This window comes from Rhinopithecus bieti, unplaced genomic scaffold (assembly GCF_001698545.2).
Source record: "Rhinopithecus bieti isolate Rb0 unplaced genomic scaffold, ASM169854v2 scaffold_2272, whole genome shotgun sequence".
NCBI lineage: Eukaryota > Metazoa > Chordata > Mammalia > Primates > Cercopithecidae > Rhinopithecus > Rhinopithecus bieti.
Genome location: NW_016804163.1, coordinates 7,116,039 through 7,139,924, shown reverse-complemented (window position 1 = coordinate 7,139,924; position 23,886 = coordinate 7,116,039). Strand labels below are relative to the sequence as shown.

Sequence of the window (23,886 nt, the reverse complement as noted above, 5' to 3'; positions counted from 1 at the left end):
CCGAGTTAACACCCATGGGACCTTCCTTGACTAATGGGGATACAAGACTGTAGATATATGCTTCCCCTCTTCTTCCTCTGGGTGGACAGCTCTGAGGCACATTTTGTAAGATTCCTCCAAAAGTCCATGGATTCAGGTACCAGTGGCCAATTTTGTAAGAATCGTGTTAACTTTCTTTCCATCTCTGTTCCACCCCTCTGTCTCTTCTGCTTTTTATCCCTGATACCACTTCCTGAATAAACTACGTGCATGCGAACCTTTATCCAGGGCTCTGCTTTCAGGGAATCCAGGCTAAAACACTGGGGAGCAGGAGGCTAAGACACTGGGGAGCAGGAGTAAATTCGACGGTAAAGAGAAGCAGAGTGTTATGCTAACGGATGTCCTTCCAACTGGAAGGAAACATCAGAAATAAGTACTTCCTCTCCGACAGGGAAAATAACAGGAATACAATCTAGATCAAAGGCATAAAAATACCTTCTTTGATTACCCCAATGCTTAGACAGAAAAAAAAAAAAAAAGCTAAGAAATTCAGCTCCCTTTTTACAGAATCTAAAGAGAGATGAAAACAAAGTTGAAAGGTGGAAGATCAGCCCTCATGGTAGATATGAGGTTTTAAGCCCTGAAAGCCCCACCTGGAATTGATTCATGTCAGAAAACGTGCTCTGAGCAGAAAAGACTGGACAGATTTGGGATCCCTTTTAGTTCTGTGTGATTGGTTGTGTACAGTTATTTTTATGAGAACCTTGTGGACAAAATGGGTATTAGGACTATAATTTTAGAACCATGTTTTTTGGTTCTCTTGTCTTGTAGAACGGTTTAGTCTGAAATAAGAGAAGAAATATTCTGTGCTGAAAATGAGGAGAAAATCACTGGCCATAAAGGAATTTCTTCTATCATAAGTGTGGTGCAGTCTGCCATCATTGATTGGCAGGGGTATCAACCTGGGGAGGCTGGGCTGTGGATTCCACGGTCAAGACTGGTCTTTGGGAAGCTGGGCTTTTCTCAGAATACTGATTCTGCCTACTACACACCCCAAACATGATCTGTCTCTAACTCTCATTCCTATCGCTAATCTGTAATTTTTCTTCCCCACTCCTGAATTATAATTCAGCCTCTGAATTCACTTTGGGTAGGGCTGGCTTGTTGCTCCCACCAAGCTTTTAAACTGAAACCACAGAATAACTCTTGCTTGAGTTATTACTAACTCAATAACTCTTGTGTTTTTTTATGGGACAGGAGTTACCTGTTAGTAGATTGCTGAAGCTCCACATAAAAACATATGCTCCATGCAAGAGAGCCCAGAAGATCTTAGGATGAGTCTTCCTCAGGCCAGGAAGCATCTGCCACAGCTGGGATCTTTCCTATTGAGTAGCTTTGCACCATGTGCACGGACACTGGAGATCCTTGGAATTTTGCATATGGCACTGCCAACTTGTTGGGTTGATGGCAATCTCTTTGATAGACAGCTTGTTCTTCTTGAATAGAGGCCAGGCTTGTCAATATTTTCCCTTAGTAAAACAGAAGGAGGTTAAGAACTGGGTGCAGGGTCAGGCATGGTGGTTAACGCCTGTAATCCCAGCACTTTGGGAGGTTGAGGCAGGGAGATCACGAGGTCAGGAGTTCGAGACCAGCCTGACCAACATGGTGAAACCCTGTCTCCACTATAAATACAAAAATTGCCTGGGTGTGGTGGTGCTTGCCTATAATCCTAGCTACTCAGGAGGTGGAGGTTGCTGTGAGCCAAGATAGCGCCACTGCACTCCAGCCTGTGAGACTCCATCTCAAGATAAATAAATAAATAAATAAATAGAAAAAGAACTGGGAGCTTCTCTAAAAGCACTGGTCATCTTGGGAGTTTCTGGGGATCTCATTAAAATTTTATTTTATTTTTTAATTTTAAAATAGAGATCAGGGTCTCACTATGTTGCCCAGGCTGGCCTCAAACTCCTAGACTCAAGAAACCCTCCCACCTCAGCCTTCCAAAGTGCTGGGATTACAGGAATGAGCCACCATGCTGGGCTCTGGGGATTTAAAGAAGCTCTTGATGGACTTCCTTTTCAGGGCTGTACTTTCCAACCAGCAGGTGAAGAGCTGAATCACTAAGGACACAAATGAAAAGGGAGGGGCAAAATATGAAGGCTTTATATTTCCTTTTGAGGGACGCAGCTCCAGTCTAACTTGCCACACTGTGAACTTCACCACTGGAAAGTAACAAAGGTAAGAGAAATGTTTCTGTACTTTATTATCTCAACTGTGCTTGTTGTCAAAGGGGACAATAAATAAGAGTAAACCATAGCATTTGGACAGGTTGCATAATGAACCAAATGAAGGGGCAACTAACTTATTATTTAATTGAGTATGACTTTTGCTGATCCCTTGATAAATACATTAGCATATTTTGATGTCATTGATAGTGTGCATTTAAAAATCTTGAGGCAGGCTGACTTGATTTCAGATCTTTGTTTAGTAAAATGGAACTCTGTTGATATTTTCTACTTACTAATCTTCATTCAAAACACAAGCTAGTCATGCATGATGTGGCCTCTGTGTATTGAAACACTTCTTAGCTCCTTAGAAGATTTTTTTTTTTTGAGATGGAGTCTGGCTCTGTGGCCTAGGCTGGAGTGCAGTGGTGCGATCTCAGCTCACTGCAAGCTCCACCTCCTGGGTTCATGCCATTCTCCTGCCTCAGCCTCCCGAGTAGCTGGGACTGCAGGCGCCTGCCACCACGCCCGGCTAGCTTTTTTTTTGTATTTTTAGTAGAGACGGGGTTTCACCGTGTTAACCAGGATGGTCTCGATCGCCTGACCTCTTGATCTGCCCGCCTCGGCCTCCTAAAGTGCTGGGATTACAGGCGTGAGCCACCGCCCCTGGCCAGAAGATCTTAACTTACTATGCTAGCCTTATTAATCACTATGTGTTGGAGACAATTTCTTTCTTTTCCTGCCTCTCAGTTTCCTCTTATAGCTTTAAAATTAGTCTCCTAAGTAATATGTGTATTCTGTACATGCAGGTGAAATATCATGGTTTATGTTTATGTGAACATTCTAAAATTTCTACTATTTTTAGGAATGAGCATATGTGAAATTCACAAAGTTGTAGGGCAGAGAGTGAGACTAAAAGAATAGCTCTGATTTAGGGAAGGAGAGGTAGGTGCTACATAAGTGGTCATTAAGAGAAGAGTCTTGCCAGAGGGGAAGAATGTACCTAGGGTATGGTACAGATCGTAAGATGCTGGTGCCTTAGCCACCCTTGGAGATTATTTCCCCCAAGAGGACAGAACCAGACCCTCTGTCTGTTGCAGTCCTTTAGTGTTAGTATCCCTTCAGATAAGATAAGATGTGTTCCCTTCCACACATATCCCAAATAGAGTTCTCTTCTGGAAATCCCTCTTCTCAACCTTGAAGGGCTACAGTGACAGATATCCTTCTTTTCTTCATTTCTGTCATAACAACTTCCAGATGGCACACCTCATTTGCTTGAGGAAGATTTTTTTTCTTCCCAAGACACAGCCAACTTTCCCTTATCACGTGAGTGGGCTGTTTTGGGGGTCCATATAGATCTTTGATAAAATTCTGGGAGACTTGGGACTTCTGCCTTCCATGAGTTCTGCTTCCCTGAAATGGACTAGGCAACATTAATTAGACTTGAAGTTGTAAAATATCCAGAATATTGGTTTCCCTAACAAGTATTCATTCCTGGGTGAATGTGGAAGACACTGACAATTTCACAGGTGAATTTTCAATGTAATTCAATTACATTGAATAAGAATATTCAATGTAGTGAGGAAGACCAACATATTAAATGAACCAAAATCTGTCAATCCATCCATATACACCTCTGCATGTGCAAAGACAATCACCCAGATGTAGAGGGAATTGTCAATAAAACTAATTAAATATATGATTAACATAGAAATTCCATTGTGAAAGATCTCTGCAAACAGCTAGAAAGGTAGAATTTTGGAAAATGAATGAGGAAAGCCCATTCACTTTGGCACTACATTAATAATACAGTTAAAACTCTGTCTTGCCAATAAACAAAGTTCATTTGATATTTAGTATGTCTATTGGCAAGACAGAGTTTTAATATTATTGATTAGAATTTGAATTATTCTAATTCAAACTATAATTAATACAAAGTTCATTTGAATTAATTATAATTATGTATTGCCAATGATTTTTGAGAAAAACTTGAACCTGAAGTATTCCTTCTTGGTACTATGAGCTCAATGCTTGAAGAGCTGTAAGATCTAACTGTGAAGTGAGGCGAACATTATCACTCACCCTGAAAGACTCAAGATTCTGAATAATACACACGTAGTACCTGGCACATACATGAACCCTGTAAGTTAGCCATTTCCTTTACAAAGAAATTCTCACACAGCTGTGTGAGGGAGTAGATGTGCTGATGTTCATCATGGCACTGTTAGTGGTGGCATGAAGAAGGAAACCATTTGGGTATCTGTCATTGGCAAATGAATGGGCAAATGAATATGGTGGAAGCGAAAGAATGGAGCAGTTAGAAGGTATGGACTATATTCCCAGAATAACATGGATGAATCTTAAAAATATAGTACTAAGTGAAAAGTATGTGAAAACTTGTATTTTTTTTTTTTTCTTTGTTTTGTTTTGAGACAGTGTCTTACTCTGTCTCCCAGGCTGGAGTACAGTGGTGCAATCACTGCTCATAGCAGCCTTGACTTCCTGGGCTGAAGCAATCCTCCCACCTTAGCCTCCTGAGTAGCTGGGACTGCAGGCATGTGCCACCATGACTGGCTATTTTTAAAATTTTTTTGTAGAGACGGAGTTTTTGCCACATTGCCCAGGCTGGCTTCAGACTCCTGGGCTCAAGGGATCCACCTGCCTCGGCCTCCCGAAGCTTATGTTAAGTATTATCTAACATAACTTCATTTATGAAAATTTAAAAATGCATAAGATGAGGAAATCAATGTTTTACAGAAGCACATATAAATAAAAGAATATGCTTTAAACAAATTGTAAGTGGTGTCTGTGGTGGTGGAGAAGAAAGGAAATGAACTGGGTCAAAGACCATAAGTAAAGAAGAGAATGGCCTTGTAATCCAGTGATGGCTTTTGCCAAGAACCAGAGTATGTGATGACCTCGACCTTGTGTACTTGTGGTTATAAAAGAAGGAACAAACAAATAAACAGACTAATAATAGTGTCTGCCACACAGTAAGTGGCCTATCAGCATATTCCAAACTCTTTTCTTAGGTGCTCTAGTAACTGCAGGGCTATAATAGCTATGATATGTGAATAGGCGATTTTGTAACAACAACATGATATAAATTTAAGATAAATACATTTACATTACATTCCAGAATACAACTCCACTAGCTTACTTAATTCACTAAAATGCAGAACACAGTGTGAAAAGCAATTGACTTGGATATACTTCACGGTTGGAAGTGCTTTCATTATTAAAGTAACTAAACGGAGGGCTGTCAAAGACACTGTCATTACCACATGTAATCCAGAGAGCTGTATTAAAATCACCATGAAGGAAAACATTCTGCCAGAGGTACATAGTTGTATTTTAGGAAAATAATATTAGTAAAACCCTTCTGTCATATTTTAAAAAAACTGTCAAGTGCAAAGAAAAGTGTGGTCCAGGCTGGGTCCTATTACACTGTGGGTCCTATTGCAACTGCTGGCTCCTATTACACTGTGTTGGGCTGTCTGAGAACTGAAATGCACAGCATCTACTCCTTAAGGATTATTTTAGGGCAACTGGTTTTGATTACAGGATTTGTGAATTTTCCTATGTAAATATCATGGGCCATTATTTTGAAAGTCCACAAGTGACATATATTCAGTCCCTTTTAGTCTCTCTCTGCCTGATAAAGGATGAAAAGCATGATGTAAATGTCTAAATTGATGGCAAACAAGGACATATCCCAGAGAACACATCTCCAGAAACCTCAGCCCAGATATGTACTGACTGGAAATAATATCATTAGTAACTGGGATAAATACGTATTGGCCGGGAAATGTATTGGCCTTTGTCATAGTGTCCTATAGCATATATGCTTAGACTTGGATTCCAAAAGAGGTCAAAGCTGTAGTCTAGAAGATGGAAGGTAAAAGAACCAAATATTTCTGTATCCCAGGTGGACTAAACAAGGGAATAATGCAACTATGCTACAGAACGCTGAATGTGGAATAAGTGGGCTAATTGGCCCTAGTGAATTAAGGTGTATAGAAAAACCCTTGAAGTGAGTTAGAATTCTTTTAGCTGCAAGTAACAGAAGACTCAACTAAAATGACTCAAACAATAAGAAAAAATTATTATTTCACATGAAAAGAAATCTCAAGCTAGGGTAGATCCAGGATTGGGTAATCCATTCACTTAATGATGTGTCATCGAGAACGCAAGTTCTGTCCATCCTTCCTCTCTGAAATCCTGGCTTATCCTCTTAAACTACCTTTTTTGTGGTCACAAAATAGCAGCTGCAGTAGTAGACACATGCAGATAACCCAACTGTGAGAGGAAGAAGAGGGATGGTTTCCTCTTGTGGATCTCTTCTTATCGGAAGTCTTTTCCAGAAGCCCTCCAGCAACCTCTCCCGTCTTGTACGAATTATGGCACCTTCTGACTCCTACACTAGAAACTTGGGACATAGAATTCCCTCAATTGGCTTAGACTAATCCAGGCTTGCTCTTGGGGCCTGAGGAAGGGTGAAGCCTCCTCTGAAGCACATGGCTGCATGAAATCTGCATCAAAGGAAGTTCTCTTAGCACAAAACAAAGGAGTGAAAGGGAAGGGCTGAATGGTGGGCAGCCAACCTGTTTTTTTTTTAATATGCTGTCCAGGGAGAGAGAAGAAGAGAAGGAAAGAGATTTATAAATTGATGATCAGAAAGATGATATGAACTTCTGACTAGGTGACATAAAGACCCAACTCCATCATGAGCTATGTGGGGTGTGATCTCTGATTTCTCATCAAGGGGCATGCCAGGCTTCTAAGGCCATAGTCCTGCCTATATTTGGCCCTACTGCCCACCACTTTTGGACTCTTATTTCATGCACTTATAATATAAAATTTATCTTTCAGGTGTTTGAGTCTCTGCTTATGCTATTCCTTCTGACAGGAGTGCTCTTCTTACATGTATATACATGGGTGATGCTTATTTCATTCTTCTAGAGGCAGCAGGGATATTATCTCCTCCAGGAAGGCTAACTATAACTCTCAGTTTGGTTCTGTGTCTCTCCTCTCTACTTGATTATGTGCATACCAGCATATCACAGAGTACTTATTGGATTGAAATTCTCTTCTTCATTTCTTCCTTCTGCAAACATGTACTGGGTCACTGTTCTATGGATAGGACTTGTCTGGATGCTGGAATAAAACATAAAACCAAAACGAAGTCCTTGCTCTAATGTACTATAGAGCAAAGGGAATCAGAAAATAAATACATATGTAGTAAGCCAGGTGGTGGTATGTGCTACGGTAATGGAATGGTGGGATGTGGGCTGAGATTTCAAACAGAATGAATGGTCAGGGACAGCCTTAGTAACGAGATGCTATCTGAACAGATATGATTAAACTGCTGGAATGAACCATTCAAATATCTTCGGGAAGAACATCATGGAAGAGGAATAGAAAGTGCAAATGCCCTGAGGTTGAATGTGCTTGTTATGTTGAAGGTATGCAAGGAGGTGACATGGCAAAATTGGAGTGAGCTGGTGGAAGAGTGGTAGGAGATGAGGTCTGACAGATCACAGAGGGCCTGTTGGTCACAGTAAGGACTTTGACTTCCTCCCTGAGTAAAAGGGAAGACAGTGGAGTTTTTGAGCAGAGGAGTACCTAACTAACTGATACTTAAAAAGTACTAGTCTATCAAAGATATCATGGAGGAGGATAAAGACTGGAGTAGAAAGAAGATAGGAGATTATTTAAGTAATTCAGGAGCACCTTTATGCTGTTAAAACTGGCGAGCATGAGAAATGTGCAGATGGGGAATATTTCCAAAGATGGGGAAAACAGGATTTTTTTCACTGATTGAACAAGAATGAGAAAGTACTTAAAGATGATCCCAAGGTTTTTAGCTTGAGAAACTGGAAGAATAGAATTGCCATTTACAGAGGTAAAGAAGGCTGTGAGGGACACAGGCTGGAGAGAGGAGTTAGAAAACCAAGGATTTGCTTTTGGACATGTTCAGTTTGAGATATATGTTAGACATCCAAGTGGGGATGTTGAGTAGGCAGTTGGATATATGGGCTTGGAATTCAAGGCAAGCATAAATGCAGGAGCTAATAGCATATTAGTGATATTAGGACATTCCTCCTAATTAGATTCCTAATATCTAATTAGGAGGAATGAGGTTGGATGAGATCACCTGGAGTATGAGTGTTCATAGAGAAGAGGTTCAAGATCTGAATTCTGCTTTATTGTGATGTCTAGAGGTTCAAAATTGAGAACGATTCTGCAAAGAGACTGAGAAGGAGCAGTCAAGGAGGCAGGCTGTGGACCAAGAGAGAATGGCGACTCCGAAGTTAAAAGAAGGAAGTGTTTGATGGCAATGAGGCTCCTGAAGAATGAAGTCTCCCTGAGAGCAGAAACTATTCTTGGTCATTCTTATATCCATAGCCCTCTACAGTGAGCGATGCTCAATTAATGTTTGTGGAACTGAATAGAATGAACTCTTCTTTCCTGACATGTTTTTGTCCTGAGATAACACATATTCCAGCATCATCTTTTCTTCTCTTGGATTTTCCTTTTCCATTTCTATTTTCATAAACATGATGGCTGTGGCCTCCAGGCTGAGAGCTCTGACCACTTTCTTATGGTAAGACCTACTTGTTAGTATTGTCTTACATTCATGGAGGGATACAGGGAATGAGGTCCCACTGAGGAGATAAAAACATGCTGGAAATTCTGCAAGTGCTGTCAACTTGTTTGTACAAAAATGACTGAGATGGAGATGTTCTCCTCCTGTGACACTGCAAAAGTGGGTAGTCTAGTGGGAAAATATCTTGATTGGCTGATCGTGTGTAGCTCAAGATTTTTTTCTGCACAAATTCTAGGGTGAGGAATGTCTTAAAGCATGGAAATTCAAAATGCAAAGACCCAATTCCTTTTAATCATTCACTCCAGAACAATTATAGATTATTTAAAAATGTACACAAATGATAGTAAGATAGATTTTAACCATTGGCTGAAGGAATAGTAAATCTTCTGTTCATTGGAATGTAAAACTAATGTGAATTCCCCTCTCTAGCATTTATGAATTTCTCAGAATTGTGATAAAGGTATGTAATTTTTCATGAAGCAGTGTGCCCTGATACTTAAACTCATGAAATGCAATAACTGAACTCCAGATACTATCTGTAACTTCAAGTGATGTTCTGAGAATTTTTTTCCTTCTGTTCTCAGGCAGTCATTGGCATAAAAATGGATTCTCTCAGCACAGCTAACATTGAATTTTGCCTTGATGTGTTCAAAGAGCTGAACAGTAACAACATAGGAGATAACATCTTCTTTTCTCCGCTAAGTCTGCTTTATGCTCTAAGCATGGTCCTCCTTGGTGCCAGGGGAGAGAGTGCAGAGCAATTGGAGAAGGTATGGAATTCCACAGAGATTTGCCCAGGGCCCAGAAGTCTTTCATGCACCCGCTCTGGGTCAGCCAAATTAATTCTATCTTTATACCAATAAAATTGCCATCTAGAGAGAGAGAAAAAAAAACACACACACATTGAGTAAATCGTATTTCTTAAAATTTGATAATGGTTTGATTAATGGAGTATGCTGTAGTGCAAGTAATGTAATACAAGCAACACGTGGTCTCTTTTTTACTATCAGTGGTATCACAAATAAATCTCTGCAGTTTACTTTTAGGGTCTCTTCATTCAGTGATTTAAACGTGACAGAGTTACTATTACTGTCCTGTAGAAGGTTAAATTTACAATAAATGTAATGCTATTTTAGACATTACCAAGTTAAAAAAAATTTCATGATTATGTTTCAAATTCGTAACAGTTAGGAATTGTTATCCACACTTTACAGATTGAAAACCGAGACTCAGAAAGGAAAGGTGACTTTTCAGGTTATATAGGCTAACATTAGAGATTTTCCCATTACATATATTTTTATTGCAGTGGAAAGTCTAGAACAATATCACTTAACAACTCTTAGGATACTTGCAAATCTTATTATTGTTTGTGCTGGGTACTGTCTTAGTTATTAGCCTAAGAACAGTAGGGACATAAGGGTCTAGCGGATAAGAGATTAGTCCCCGGAGCCTGACAGTGGTCTGAGGCAAGCTGCTCGATCTCTCTTAAACTTACAGTTTCCCTAACATAAAATGAGGGTAATAGTATCTACTTATAAAGTTTTTGGGAAGGTTAAATAAGATATGTAAAGACTTAGTTCAGGATTTGGAATGCAACATTATTAAATTTAGCTATCACTATTGGTCTTGATCTAAAATAGAAAAATAGATCCTTACAACTGTCAACCTTTATAGACTGTACATTGCTTCTGATGCCAATGGATGCTTTTTTTTCTTTTTTCTAGGTGCTTCATTTTCATCCTACTGTAGACTCATTAAAACCAGCGTTCAAGGACTCACCTAAGGTATGATAATATTGCTGAGTTGTCAAATGCTCTTTAACCTAAGAGAAGGATGAAATAATTGTCTGAGTGTTGAGTAGAAGAGCTCCTTCTTTTGTCCATGAGGGAACCAGCTATGTGTCCCCCTTTAACCTTCCTGATGGTAACTACAGCCTGTAGAGTTTAATATAATAATGATAATGATAATAACAATAGTAAAGTTTCTTAGATTTTATTACCTGATTTATTGCCATCCTTACTCAAGCTTTTTTGTTCCTTTATGGAGGGTGCCCTACGTTGAGTCTGCCAGCCTTGTCTATGTGGTGTTAGATTTTTCTGTCTAGAGTGGGGACTGAGAAAGGACCTGATGCTTGGCCATATAATTATGTGCTGGGAAAACATGGCCTGATGTTTCTCAGTCCACACACTGTGGGACTATGGTCTCTAGTTTTTTCCAGTAGAAGGATTCATTTTGACATCACAATTATATAGAACTCCTACACGAAAATAGTTCTAGTTGATTGTGATTGGTTGAGAAAATACACAAATGCATATAGACTCACAGAACACCAACTTCACGGAACCCAGCTGACTATTAAAAGTTCAAAGTCCATAGTTTAGGAACATTTGCTTTAGGGAACGCTTTAGGGAATATAGGCATATTACCTATAATGTCCATACATTCTTAGCCATCTTTCAAATGCAACAAAGCTGCAGCTTAGCAGAATTGCTACCACTGAGAAGCAAATTAGTGTGTGAACTAAGTTCAGTGAAGGGCTGAGGTATTTGATCAACTGACCACATGAAAAATGGAGACGTAGAAAAAAGTGTGAAAGAGAAGAGAAACGATTCTGTAAGTACAAGGGCAGCAATAACACTGGAATTATTGCCCTGAATACCCCACTAGGATCTGTTTATTTATGAAAACTGCCTTTGAATTAAATCGTTAGGACCACAAGTACACATGTATTATGCAGTAACTTACAATTCTGCACACAGACTGCAACTAAAGTTACAGAGTGGTGAAATTAATGTGCTAGCGAAAATCCAAAGAAGAAAATGCTTTAAACTAATTTCCTTGTATTCACAGCCCTTTTATTCAGAGGCAAACACCTTGCTCTCTGGATAGTTATCATTCTCCAATGGCAAAAATCAAGCAATTTAATACACCATTCTTTGTTTACTAATGCTTCAGTGCAGCCAAGCCGGAAGAATTCATTCCGAGTTCGGTGTCTTATTCTCTCAAATCAACCAGCCAGACTCTAACTATACCCTCAGCATTGCCAACAGTCTCTACGGGACAAAGACAATGGCATTCCATCAGGTAAGTCCATTTGGAAGAATGGTCAACAACTTTCTTGGCATCCTCTGAATTTCATACCACAAAATTGATGAAGAGTGAGAACAGTCACATGATGTTTATCATTAAGAGATTGAATTTAAGCTGACTTACAGTTTCAGTGAAATGGATTTATTGAAACTCTCATGTAAAGTTATAAAATATTACATAAAAATGGCTTCTTCAAGATCGCTAATGCTGTCCAAGAACCAAGGTCAGGGATGAAGCACAAAACAAAGCAGGTAAGAATCATCCCTGTGGACCAGAAGAAAAACAAAACCAATTTTTCATATCATTTTCAGAAGTTCTCAATAGTGGAGTATCAAGAAGTAGTCAAAATTACATTGGACTGTGAGCCAAGAGACAGGAGTTCTGTTTCCATTTAGAATACATAACTTTGGGCAAGTCACTTCTATCTTTAAAATGAGAGGATTAGGCTTAGTTCTTTGTAGCTCCAATATTCTAACACCATTTATGCCCTTTCCCAACACCATGATCCTATGTAGTTTTATTGAGTATTTACTCTGTGCCAGTCATTCTGCTTAGCTCATTACAGGCATTATCTCCTATAATCCTCACATTGTGCTAAGATATGGGTATAAAATTTCCATTAATTCTGCAGACAGTGAAGCAGATTCTGAAAAGTCAGGCTGACAAGAGTCACAGAGATATTTGAATGGCAAAACCTGGATTTGACCCCCATCCAAATCCATCTTCCTGTTTTTAATTGCTACAACATCCTGCTGTGATTGAGGTGAAATGCAAGCTTTTGTCTGACTAGGGTTATTTAAATGCCGTCTGCGTGAAGCTGGATGAAACCATGAGTTTCTAATGTTCTTCCCTGGCCTGGTAGATCAGGTTATGTCTTGGATGTGACGAGCTTCTGATAGTCAGAATATTTGCAACTTGTGGTAGGTATTATAGACATTTAGAGGGTATTTTCTTTTACTGCCCTGAAAGCATATAGGGAATGATGTATGGAGAGTGTCTAGAGTGGCAGGGATTAACAATCATGGTCCTTCGAGTTGGGATGCCCACTCTTGTGACTTTGCCTTCTCAAAACAGTGACCCAGACATAACGGTAGATAAATGTGGATTTGGGATGATCATTATGGCATCTGTTCCTGAAGTGAGAAGGTCCTCATTAGCATCATGAAGATTGTCTTGAACTATGTCATGAGAGGCACCTTGTTATTTCAGGATTCTGGCTGGAAAAACATCCATCTCCTGGGCTATGGAGAGTTACTTAAGGTTGTTTCAACCACAGTTGGATCCAGCTCAGGACAAGATTCATTCTGAGGCCCAGATTTTGCTCGTAGTTTATCAGAGGAACGTACCCCCGATAATTCAACATAGGTTCTTTTCTGTTTTCCCTAAGTGTTGGGTGGTCTGAGAAATAAAGGGAAAGAGGACAAAAGAGAGAAATTTTAAAGCTGGGTGTCTGGAGGAGACATCACATGTTGGTAGGTCTGTGAAGCCCCCAAAGCTGCAAAACCAGCAATTTTTTATTAGTGATTTTCAAAGGGGAGGGAATGTACGAATAGGGTGTGGGTCACAGAGATCACATGCTTCACAAGGCAATAAAATATCACAAGGTAAATGAGGGCAGAGCACCGGGGCGGAATTAAAATTGCTAATGAAGTTTCAGGCACTCATTGCCGTTGACAACATCTTATCAGGAGACAGAGTTTGAGAGCAGACGACCGGTCTGACTAAAATTTACTAGCCGGGAATTTCCTCATCCTGATAGGCCTGGGAGCACTACGGGGACTGAGGCTTATTTCATCTCTTATCTGCAACCATATAAGACAGACATTCCCAGAGCGGCCATTTCAGAGACCTCCCCCTAGGAATACATTCTCTTTCTCAGGGCTGTTCCTTGCCGAGAAAGAGAATTCAGCAATATTTCTCCTATTCGGTTTTGAAAGAAGAGAAATATGACTCTGTTCCTCCCGGCTTTCAGGCAGCCAGACCTAATGATTATCTCCCTTNTCATTGCCGTTGACAACATCTTATCAGGAGACAGAGTTTGAGAGCAGACGACCGGTCTGACTAAAATTTACTAGCCGGGAATTTCCTCATCCTGATAGGCCTGGGAGCACTACGGGGGACTGAGGCTTATTTCATCTCTTATCTGCAACCATATAAGACAGACATTCCCAGAGCGGCCATTTCAGAGACCTCCCCTAGGAATACATTCTCTTTCTCAGGGCTGTTCCTTGCCGAGAAAGAGAATTCAGCAATATTTCTCCTATTCAGTTTTGAAAGAAGAGAAATATGACTCTGTTCCTCCCGGCTTTCAGGCAGCCAGACCTAATGATTATCTCCCTTGTTCCCTGAACATCGCTGTTATCCTGTTCTTTTTTCAAGGTGCCCAGATTTCATATTGTTTAAACACACATGCTTTATGAACAATTTGTGCAGTTAAATCAATCATCACAGGGTCCTGAGGCGACATACATCCTCAGCTCACGAAGATGATGGGATTAAGAGATTAAAGTAAAGACAGGCACAGGAAATCACAAGAGTATTGATCAGGGAAGTGATAAATGTCCATGAAATCTTCACAATTTATGTTCAGAGATTGCAGTAAAGACAGGCATAAGATATTATAGAAGTATTAATTTGGGGAACTAATAAATGTCCATGAAATCTTCGCAATTTATGTTCTTCTGTCACAGTTTCAGCAGGTCCCTCCATTCGGGGTCCCTGCCTTCCCACAACATTAGTTAAGCTTTGTTTTTCTTCTATGCTAGGCACATCTTCCATATTTCGAAGTCTTGTATCATTCTATTCAGTTCATGTTGGGGCATCGGGTCCCACCGGGCTGTGGAGGTATGCTCCTAAGGTCTCAGGAATTGCATCATGGTAAACTCATTTGGGTCCATGTAGATATCACTGTGGTCTTGACAGAAAGACAACAGAAAGTCTCCAGTTCTATAGAAACCTAGGGCCATGGGTGGTCATCAATAGTTGCTCCAGAATGCTACATAGGAGGGGCTTGGGAGTAAGGATTTTTGGTTAAAAGAAAGGGTAAGTTCTTTATACTGAGTTTGCACACCACTTTCACTTGGATAATATGTTATAGGTGAACGAAATAATAAATTCCTTAAGATATTTTTGCTCACACTTCATATAAATTTGACAGAAATGCCAACTATTTACATCAGATAATGTTTTTATTATTAATTATATTTATGGCAGCTTGTGAGGAGATTGATACATATCATGGGAACAACCTTCTGTTAGACCTCAGGAAAGCAAGTCCCTTAACCACTCTTCTTCTCAGTTTTCCTGTCTATAATCTGAGAGCAGTAGCTTCCATGTCTACTTTGAAGAGGAAAGAGTAGGAATAGAGTCAGAAGGTGCTCATTGTATTGCAATTTGTCATTTTGCTTCGAACACTTTAAAACTAAGACAGCCAATCATATGACAGAAGTAACAACAAAACATTTCTGAACATTCTTTGTGGAAGGGCTTCAGATTTTGTTCAATTTGTTTATCTCATTAAAAATAAGTGCATACGCATCCTGCTTCCTCTCAGACTTATTGATAGGAACTGCTTTTTTCTCTGCATTCGAATTTTAGAATACATTGAGCTATAGATTTTGTTTTCCTTACACTGCTTTTGAATTGTTGTTCAATTATCATGTCTTTTATAGCAATATGTAAGCTGTTCTGAGAAATGGTATCAAGCCAGGTTGCAAACTGTGGATTTTGAACAGTCTACAGAGGAAACGAGGAAAACAATTAATGCTTGGGTTGAAAACAAAACTAACGGTAAGGATAAGTCAATAGGTGTCTCTAAATTCTGTGTTGTATTGATAAGCAATCCGAGTCCACTTGCTAACGAGGAAGCTGGCTGAAGTCCGCACCTGACATAGGCAGATCAGTAAGAAAGGCATGGGGCCATATTTTGGAATACCCTTTACAATCAGTTGTTCTAGAATATATACAAAGTGACTCTGAATGAGCACCATTTCTATTTCATAAATGTATGGTGCATTCTGCAATTAAAATTAATTAAATTTAAATTTACTTTTCACAATTAAAAACCCATATATATTGCTAAATATTTCTTAAATGGCACATTTAATATTTGGTACCAAGGATATATTCATTTTATTTAGAAACATTTGGTTAAGGAAAATTTAAGGATATACAAAAGTAGAGAGAATATATAGTGAACCCTATATACCCATCACTCAATTGCAACATTTCTCACTAATGGCTGGCCTTATTCATGTAATATTTCACCCTTTCTCCAACACGTCTTTAAGATTGTATTGCAGCAAATTCTAGATATTATATCATTTTCCTACACATATTTCACTTTGGTTTTCTAAAAAAAATGGACAATTTTAATACAACCCCTACAGTATTATTACATCTGAAAATTAAAATAATCATTTCATGTTAAATATTCAGTGTGTTTTCATTTTTCCCCAGCTGGCTCTTTTTTTTTCTTGTTTGAATCAGGAACCAAATAACATTGACATATCACAATTAGTTAATACATCCCTTAAATCTTGATTTTAAAAATGAACTTTATGATTTAAATATACATACATATAGAAAAGTAAATTATTGTATGTGTGCTGTTTGATAAATTATCACAAAGTGAATATACTCATGATTCACTACTCAGGTCAGTAAAATAAGACATTAGTTATCAGAAAGAGGCACTGCAAGGGCCCCCTTAAATCCTCTTCTAGAAATAAGCCCTTTTTCCCCCAAACGTTAAGGTTTCTCTGACTTCTGTTACCACTTATTAGTTCTGCCTGTTTTTAAATCTCATGTAATTGGAATCATAAATTATGTGGGTTTTTTAAGGCCAATATATGTTTGTGAGATTCATCCACATAGTTACACATTGCATGATTTGTTCATTTTTATTAGTATGTATTTCATTCTCAGAATATTCTAAATATACTTACCCATTTTACTGTTAGTAAATACTTAGGACATTTTTAGTTTGGATCCCTTATCAATAGTGCTGCTGTGAATATTTTTGATACATATCTCTGATACACATATGTATGCACTTTTATTGGGTGTATACCTTGGAATGGAATTGCTGGTCATAAGGCTTATATACATTCAATTGTAGTAGATGCCAAGTAACTTTCTTAAGTGATTTTGTCAATTTATTTGCCCAAACAAGAAATGAGAATTTCAATTGTTCCTCCTCCTTGCCAACACTTGGTAGTGTAAGGCTTGTTAACTTTAGCCACTGTAGTTATTTTAATTTTAATTTGCATTTCCTTTATGAATTACATGGTTGAATAATTTTTCATATGCTACATATCCTCCTTTGTGAAGTTTCTGTTTAAATCTTTTGCCCACCTGTAAGAATGGTTTGTTTGTATTTCTTTTTTTCTGATACATTTTTAGGAGTTCTTTGCACATACTGGATACCTATGTTGTAAGTAACTTCTACTATTTTGCATCTTATCTTTCCCATCTCTTAGTGATGTCTTAGATGAATGGAAGTTTCTAATTTCAAAGGAATAAAATTTATGATCTTTTCCTTTGTAGTTAGTGTCTTTGCACACATTTTGGATGATTTTAAAGAAATCTTGTCATGAAAATATTTTCTAGTTCATGAAAATATTTTCATATGTTATTTTCTAGAAGTTTTATTGTTTTATTAAAGTCAGGATTCATTTTAAAATTAGTTTCATTCCACGTGGATGTCTAATTTATATGGCATTATTTATTGAATAAAGAATCCTTTCATTATTACACTGCAATGTAAATTTTATCATAAATTAGATGACCATATCTGTGTGAATCTATCTGCTCCTGGGTTTTCCATTCTCTTTCATTCGTCAATTTGTTTATTCTCATGATGATGCCACAATTATAGTAGCTTTATAAGTCTTGGAAGCTGGAAGTATAATCCCTCCAATATTGATCCTCTTCTAGGGTTGCCTTGCCAAATCTTGATCCTTCGTATTTCCATATACATTTTAAAATTAGCTTGTTAACTTCCATAGAATGTATCAGTTGAAATTTTAATAGGATTTACATAGAATCTATAGATTTGGAGAGAAAATACATCTTTATTCAAACTATAATCCATGACCATGAAATTTACCTCTACACAGGTCTTCTTTAATTTTTTCTTTTGGTAACATTTTGTATTTTCCTATGTTGAAGTTTTGTGCATTTTTTGATAAACCGATTCTAGGTGGTATTTGAGGTGTTTGGTGAATTTTAGCTGGTATCTATTATTTTGGTTTATTTGTTGTTGATGTATAAGTATATACTTTACTTTTGTATATTAACACTGCTGAATTCACTTAGTAATTCTAGTTTAGCTTTATATTATTTTAGATTTCTTTTAGCATAAAGAAAATGTTTTCTAATATATTTGTCTCCCATTATATCACTTAACAGTGATGAGCTCTCAATAGTATCTTTTTGATTGAGGAACTGACAGATGTCAAGTTTAGTAACAGGTGACCAGATTAACATATGTATCTATTCTATTATTCGTATTAAGTCAGAAAATGCTTTAAAAGGTGTATGTATTTTTTCATATCTGTCAATTTACTTAGCACAGTGGTGTAAAAATATGCCTCATCTCTTGTGCTAACTCTAATCCACTGGTAGCCGCTGCTTGGAAAATCTGTATTGAGAGTCTGAGGCTTAAACTTAGGTTACTTGAAAAAGCCCACAATTGAGGTGGTAGACACTAACTCTGTGACAGTAGAGATTTTTGTCTGTTTAGTTTTGTGTTATAGTCTGAGTTTAGTGCTACAGTGTCTAGAACGGTGCCCAGAATCTAGAAAATGCCTAAATTCTTTTGGCATGAATGAAAAGATGATTAGTGTTGTCTGCCATGGGTGTGCATTAGGGATTCACATGTTATATATTTATGTAGAATATTAATACTATTTCATCATTTGTTTATATCTTTATTGATTGTTTCAACCAAAAATATACATTGTACACTTAAGGTTAGGTATTGCTATCACATGCTAGGATTGTGTTAGGCCTGGAAGTTCAATGAAAATTAAAACTTTCATGAAGCTTAAAGCTGATGTTCAGATATTCCTGTGTTTCATATTGTATAACAGATTACATTTCAAAAAGGTTTTATAAATTGCAATATACCAAAATGCACCAAGAGGGCTGGATGTTTAATTTTGATCAGTTTTATTTACCAAGCAATTCCTGGCATAATTTTATGAATCTTGATTTTCAGATATGTGTTTACTTCAAGTGCTTTTGTATACATATTTGTAATACACTAATTGTAGTGCATTGAAAGAATAAGTATTTTAAAATACTTAACATATTTGCATGTAGTGAAGTGCTGGTAAGCATAAAGTCTTGTAAATATTAGAAGTAAGCCACAAGAAATTATTACATAATATTTAAATAAGCAGTAATATATAAGAAATCACTCGATATAATGAGGCGTAAGACAAATTGATCCATCATGAATATACTGGCTACTTCCTGGATGCCGTCTTCTGGTTAAATAACAAAGCATTAAATATTCCCTGAAATAAATTTCATTTGACAAAGAAGGCTCCATGGCCAGGAGATGAAAGGAGTTCTGGTATCTCAAATTTAAAAGTAGTCTTAAAAAAGAAATGACTCTAAATTTCTCATGACTCTTCACCTCTCTATCATCAGGAAGTTCAAATCCAAATACAATTATCTTATTTTTTACACAAGGAAAAGTCACAAATCTCTTTGGAAAGGGCACAATTGACCCTTCATCTGTAATGGTCCTGGTGAATGCCATATATTTCAAAGGACAATGGCAAAATAAATTTCAAGAAAGAGAGACAGTTAGAAGTCCTTTTCAGCTAAGTGAGGTAAGTATTTTATTTTCAGACTGATGACAAATGTTGGAGAATACAGTAATCATGTAAGGACAACTTAGAAAGATTTAGTGATTTAGTGAAAATATTGGTCTAGGTTTCTGCTGGTTCTTTTATTGTATTTTCTACACATTTTAATTTTTCCTCTATTAAGTGACAATAACTTTTATCACAGAGCACCCAACTGGAGACTTGGGATACTAAGATTCTCTGGCAGAGAAGAAAACCCATTCTTTTCTTAATGTTCTATTGGTTTATTCTTTCCATGTACACTGTGGTTATTTTCTCCAGCAGCACACTAAAGTTATCTGTGTTATTTTTTTTTTTCTAGAGAGTTTCTTGAGGAAAGATTAAAAAGAAAATGATTTAATGATGTATCCTTTTTTTCCCCACTCAAGTCATGTTAGCTAGAAATCCTGACTTTGCTTTTGGTAGACCAAGCTATCTATATATATTATTAGAACAATTCAGTCTCTAACCATGACTTTTAAATTTTAAAAATGGATAATTTTTGCAAAGGGAAGCAATAAAGAATCTACTTTGTAGTTTCTATTTTACCCATGCCTTTAGAGTGTTCATGCAGATATTCATGTTATGCAAGGTAATCAGTATACACACGTACGCTCACATAGGTAACTATATATACTACCTAATTATAATCCTTTTCTTCTTCACAGGATAAAAATGTAACTGTGGAAATGATGTATCAGATTGGAACATTTAAACTGGCCTTCCTAAAGGAGCCGCATATGCAAGTTCTTGAGCTGCCCTACGTTAACAACAAATTAAGCATGATCATTCTGCTTCCAGTAGGCACAGCTAATGTGAAACAGGTAAAATTATAAGAATGCTAGAATGCAGTTAAAGCATGTGTGCATGTTCACACACACACACACACACACACACTGTATCTCATGACATTAGTGTAGTCATTGATTCACAATCTAAGCCTCAGTAGGATTGCCCCAGGGGCTGTGAAAGTAGCAGGGAGACACATGGCCTCTGCCTTTCAGGACAATGTGTTTATGGAGAACAAGCTATCCTTGCATGAGAAAGGCACATGGAGGCAGAAGTGATGTTTTGTACAAAAACACACAAGTACTGGGTGGTTGATGGTTGGGGGACATCTTTCTACAGTAATGAAGTTATAATGCTATTTGGGCTTCTAGTGTGCAGAAATCTGATTCAGCCAGTTTACCCTCGGGGACACTATTTCTGAGCCAATTGTAATGTACTTTCATGGACTAGCCATTATTAACATCTCAGTTTTGTGGAGAAATGTACACCACACCCATTAAGAAGTGATCATGGCAGTGAAAGGAGTTTGGATCCATCCCCCTTTCCCCAGCTGCAGCCAAAGCTGCCCAGGACAGAGCAGGCTGTGCTTCTGACAGCTGAACTTCTGGGAGCTTGCAAAGCTGACACACATATGGATGATATGGCCCAACAATTAGGGGCTTCTAAGCCAGGGAGTGCTGGCTTGAGACGAAAACACTGTGGCACAGATGAGCAAGGTGTGGGTGTGTGTCGGGTGGTAGGGAAGGCTTCTGGAAAGAGCAGGGTCAGGATGTACTCATTTGGCTTCAGAAGTGAGACAGGTGCCAGTTGAGAGGGCGCTGTAGTAACAGAAGTGCAGCTGTGGCCATGAGAACAGGTATGCTTATGGTTGTGGCCAAGTCAGAGGGAATCAGGTCCCTGAGGGCCTGTGGTTGACTGGAGTGAAAGACATTTGGAGGCATAAAGCAGTTTGGGAGCAGTTTAGACTCTGAAGAGTTTTCTGGAAGTAGACTTTGGGATTAGAATGAAGGGGTCAGAAAGGATTTCCTAGTAGAGCAATTTCAGTCTGAGCCTTGCTGGTTGAACAGGAGAATCACAGGGGCCCTGCTAAACTGAGCAGAGCAAAGAGCAGTACAAATGCCTTAGAAGAAGGGCAACGTGAGCTGTGGCATGAAGTCGTGGTCTCTTGGATACGGGCAGAAAAGGACAAAAGGAAAAGACACTTTGGAAGAAAAACCACATTTATTTTATGGTGGATTATATATTGTCACGGTAGGCAGCGGTTGTCAAAACTGTTTTAAATGATCAGATTAAAAAGATGGGATGTGACACAGCATGGTGGTTTGGAGCTGTGGACAGGGCTGGCTGGAGAGTTCAATGCCCAAGGGAGGCATTTGAAAGATTGAGAAACAAATGATGAAACTGGATGGAGAAAATGAGAAGTCAGCGTGCTGAGGCTGCTTTGGGAAACCTGAGCATTGATGTGGGAGCTGACATGCTGGGCAGAGGCACAGGTAGCCCAGAGTTCAGCTTCAGGAGCAGCTACCAGAGACAGTGACAGAGAAGGGCACGAGAAGATGAAAGCTATCAGAATTCACGGGGATCCTGGCATCAGGGATGCCAAACGAGAATCACACTCATAAAGGAGGGTGTCGTGAAATGTTTCAGATATGAGAACCAAGGAGAAATAAATGGTTGAGTCCATCCACGAAACAGGACCATGACAACTTCACAGGCGATAGTGGGAGAAGTGCAGTGAAGCATGTGTGCTGAGGGAATTGAGGGAAAAGACTGTAGGATACCTACTTGAGAAGCTTAATTATGAAATTTAGAGGAGAAAAAGATGACAGAAAAGGGAAAATGTGGCTAATGGTATAATTTTGTTCCCAGGTAAGTAGACTGTATTAAAGGTAGAAAAAGTGATGAAGTTGAAACACTCACACTGAGAATTATAAAAACATATGACATTTAACGTAGAGGTCATGTGTTTGACTCGTGGGCTTGTCTGTGTTTTGTCTCTTAGATAGAAAAGCAGCTGAATTCGAGCACATTTCATGAGTGGACCAGCTCTTCTAACATGATGGAAAGAGAGGTTGAAGTACATCTCCCCCGATTCAAACTCGAAATTAAGTATGAGCTAAATTCCCTGTTAAAATCTCTAGGGGTGACAGATCTCTTCAATCAGGTCAAAGCTGATCTTTCTGGAATGTCACCAGCCAAGGGTCTATATTTATCAAAAGCCATCCACAAGTCATACCTGGATGTCGGCGAAGAGGGCACGGAGGCAGCAGCAGCCACTGGGGACAGCATCGCTGTAAAAAGCCTACCCATGCGAGCTCAGTTCAAGGCAAACCACCCCTTCTTGTTCTTTATAAGGCACACTCATACCAATGTAATTCTATTCTGTGGCAAGCTTGCCTCTCCCTGATCAGATGGGGGTGAGCAAGTGTCAGAGTTGTAGATGAGGTGCAGAGACAATCCTGTGACTTTCCCATGGCCAAAAAGCTCACATCTCACACACCTCTGTGCCTCAGTTTGCTCATCTGCAAAACAGGTGTAGGATCTCTTCCAATAATTTCATGAGTTGTGAAGCTAAGGCTTTGTTAATCATAGAATAAGGTGGATTTATGCAGAAAGCTTTCTGGCTTTCTTATCTGTGGTGTCTCGTTTGATTGCTGTCCAGTGACATGATCAAGTCAATGAGTAGACTTTTAAGGGATTAGATTTTCTTGACTTGTATATATTTGTGAGATCTTGAATAAGTGACCTGACATCTCTGCTTAAAGAAAACCAGCTGAAGGGCTTCAACTTTGCTTGGATTTTTAAATATTTTCCTTACATGTGTAAATAGAATGTGGTGAGTTTTAGTTCAAAATTCTGTGTTGAGAATAATAAATGCATGGAATACCTTAAAGCTCTGTGAAGACTTGTAACATATGGCAGCAATCAAATGGCTTATTAAAAGATACTTTGAACGTGGAGAAGTCTAATTCAGTCAATATTTCTGTGGAATTTTTGGCCAATTGCTTGAATTGAATTGAATTGAATTATACTACTGAATTGAACAATAGATTTTCTCCTCCTCCTTCTCCTCCTCTTCCTTCTTCCTTCTCCTCCTCCTCATCCTTTACCCTTCTTTCCCTTTTCCCCTCTTCCCCCTCTTCATCCTCTTCTCCCTCCTTCTCCTCCTCCTCCTTTTTCCTCTTCCTCCTCCTCCTCCTCTTCTTCTTCTTCTTCTTCTCCCTCCTCCTCCTCTTCTTCCTCCTCCTCCTCTTCTCTCCAATCCTCCTCATCCTTCTGCTCCTCCTTCTCTCCCTCCTTTTCCTACCCACCTTCGTCTTCAGCAAGTAAAAGT

At 38.6% G+C, this 23,886-nt stretch overlaps 1 protein-coding gene and 1 long non-coding RNA gene across 3 annotated transcripts; one reads left to right on the top strand and one right to left on the bottom strand.

Annotated features, from left to right (window-relative positions):
• Window positions 1-1,538: 1,538 nt before the first annotated feature.
• On the top strand, window positions 1,539-23,314 carry SERPINB11 (serpin family B member 11). 2 transcript variants are annotated; one of them, XM_017867106.1, is made up of 9 exons: window positions 1,539-1,612; window positions 2,062-2,217; window positions 9,399-9,584; window positions 10,539-10,598; window positions 11,770-11,898; window positions 15,576-15,693; window positions 19,606-19,748; window positions 20,432-20,587; window positions 22,555-23,314. In XM_017867106.1, exons 3-9 carry the CDS (start codon window positions 9,417-9,419, stop codon window positions 22,957-22,959), a joined length of 1,179 nt encoding a protein of 392 aa, XP_017722595.1. In that variant the 5' UTR covers window positions 1,539-1,612; window positions 2,062-2,217; window positions 9,399-9,416; the 3' UTR covers window positions 22,960-23,314. The 2 variants fall into 2 exon arrangements, with proteins under 2 accessions (XP_017722595.1, XP_017722596.1); XM_017867107.1 differs by lacking the exons at window positions 1,539-1,612; window positions 2,062-2,217; window positions 9,399-9,584; window positions 10,539-10,598 and adding an exon at window positions 11,143-11,427 and having other exon boundaries at window positions 22,555-23,311.
• Window positions 6,342-11,008, bottom strand: LOC108526368 (uncharacterized). The gene is made up of 3 exons (XR_001884505.1): window positions 10,814-11,008; window positions 10,594-10,636; window positions 6,342-9,686 (listed from the first exon to the last, which is right to left on the bottom strand). It is a non-coding gene; the product is annotated as an uncharacterized LOC108526368 (long non-coding RNA).
• Window positions 23,315-23,886: the final 572 nt, after the last annotated feature.

Excerpts from the sequence above, each read along its gene's own strand:
- SERPINB11 (XM_017867106.1), top strand. The coding sequence starts at position 9,417 with ATGGATTCTCTCAGCACAGCTAACATTGAATTTTGCCTTGATGTGTTC. Across the intron at positions 9,585-10,538 it reads GTGCAGAGCAATTGGAGAAG|GTGCTTCATTTTCATCCTAC; the intron begins GTATGGAATTCC and ends TCTTTTTTCTAG. Across the intron at positions 15,694-19,605 it reads GGTTGAAAACAAAACTAACG|GAAAAGTCACAAATCTCTTT; the intron begins GTAAGGATAAGT and ends TTTTTACACAAG.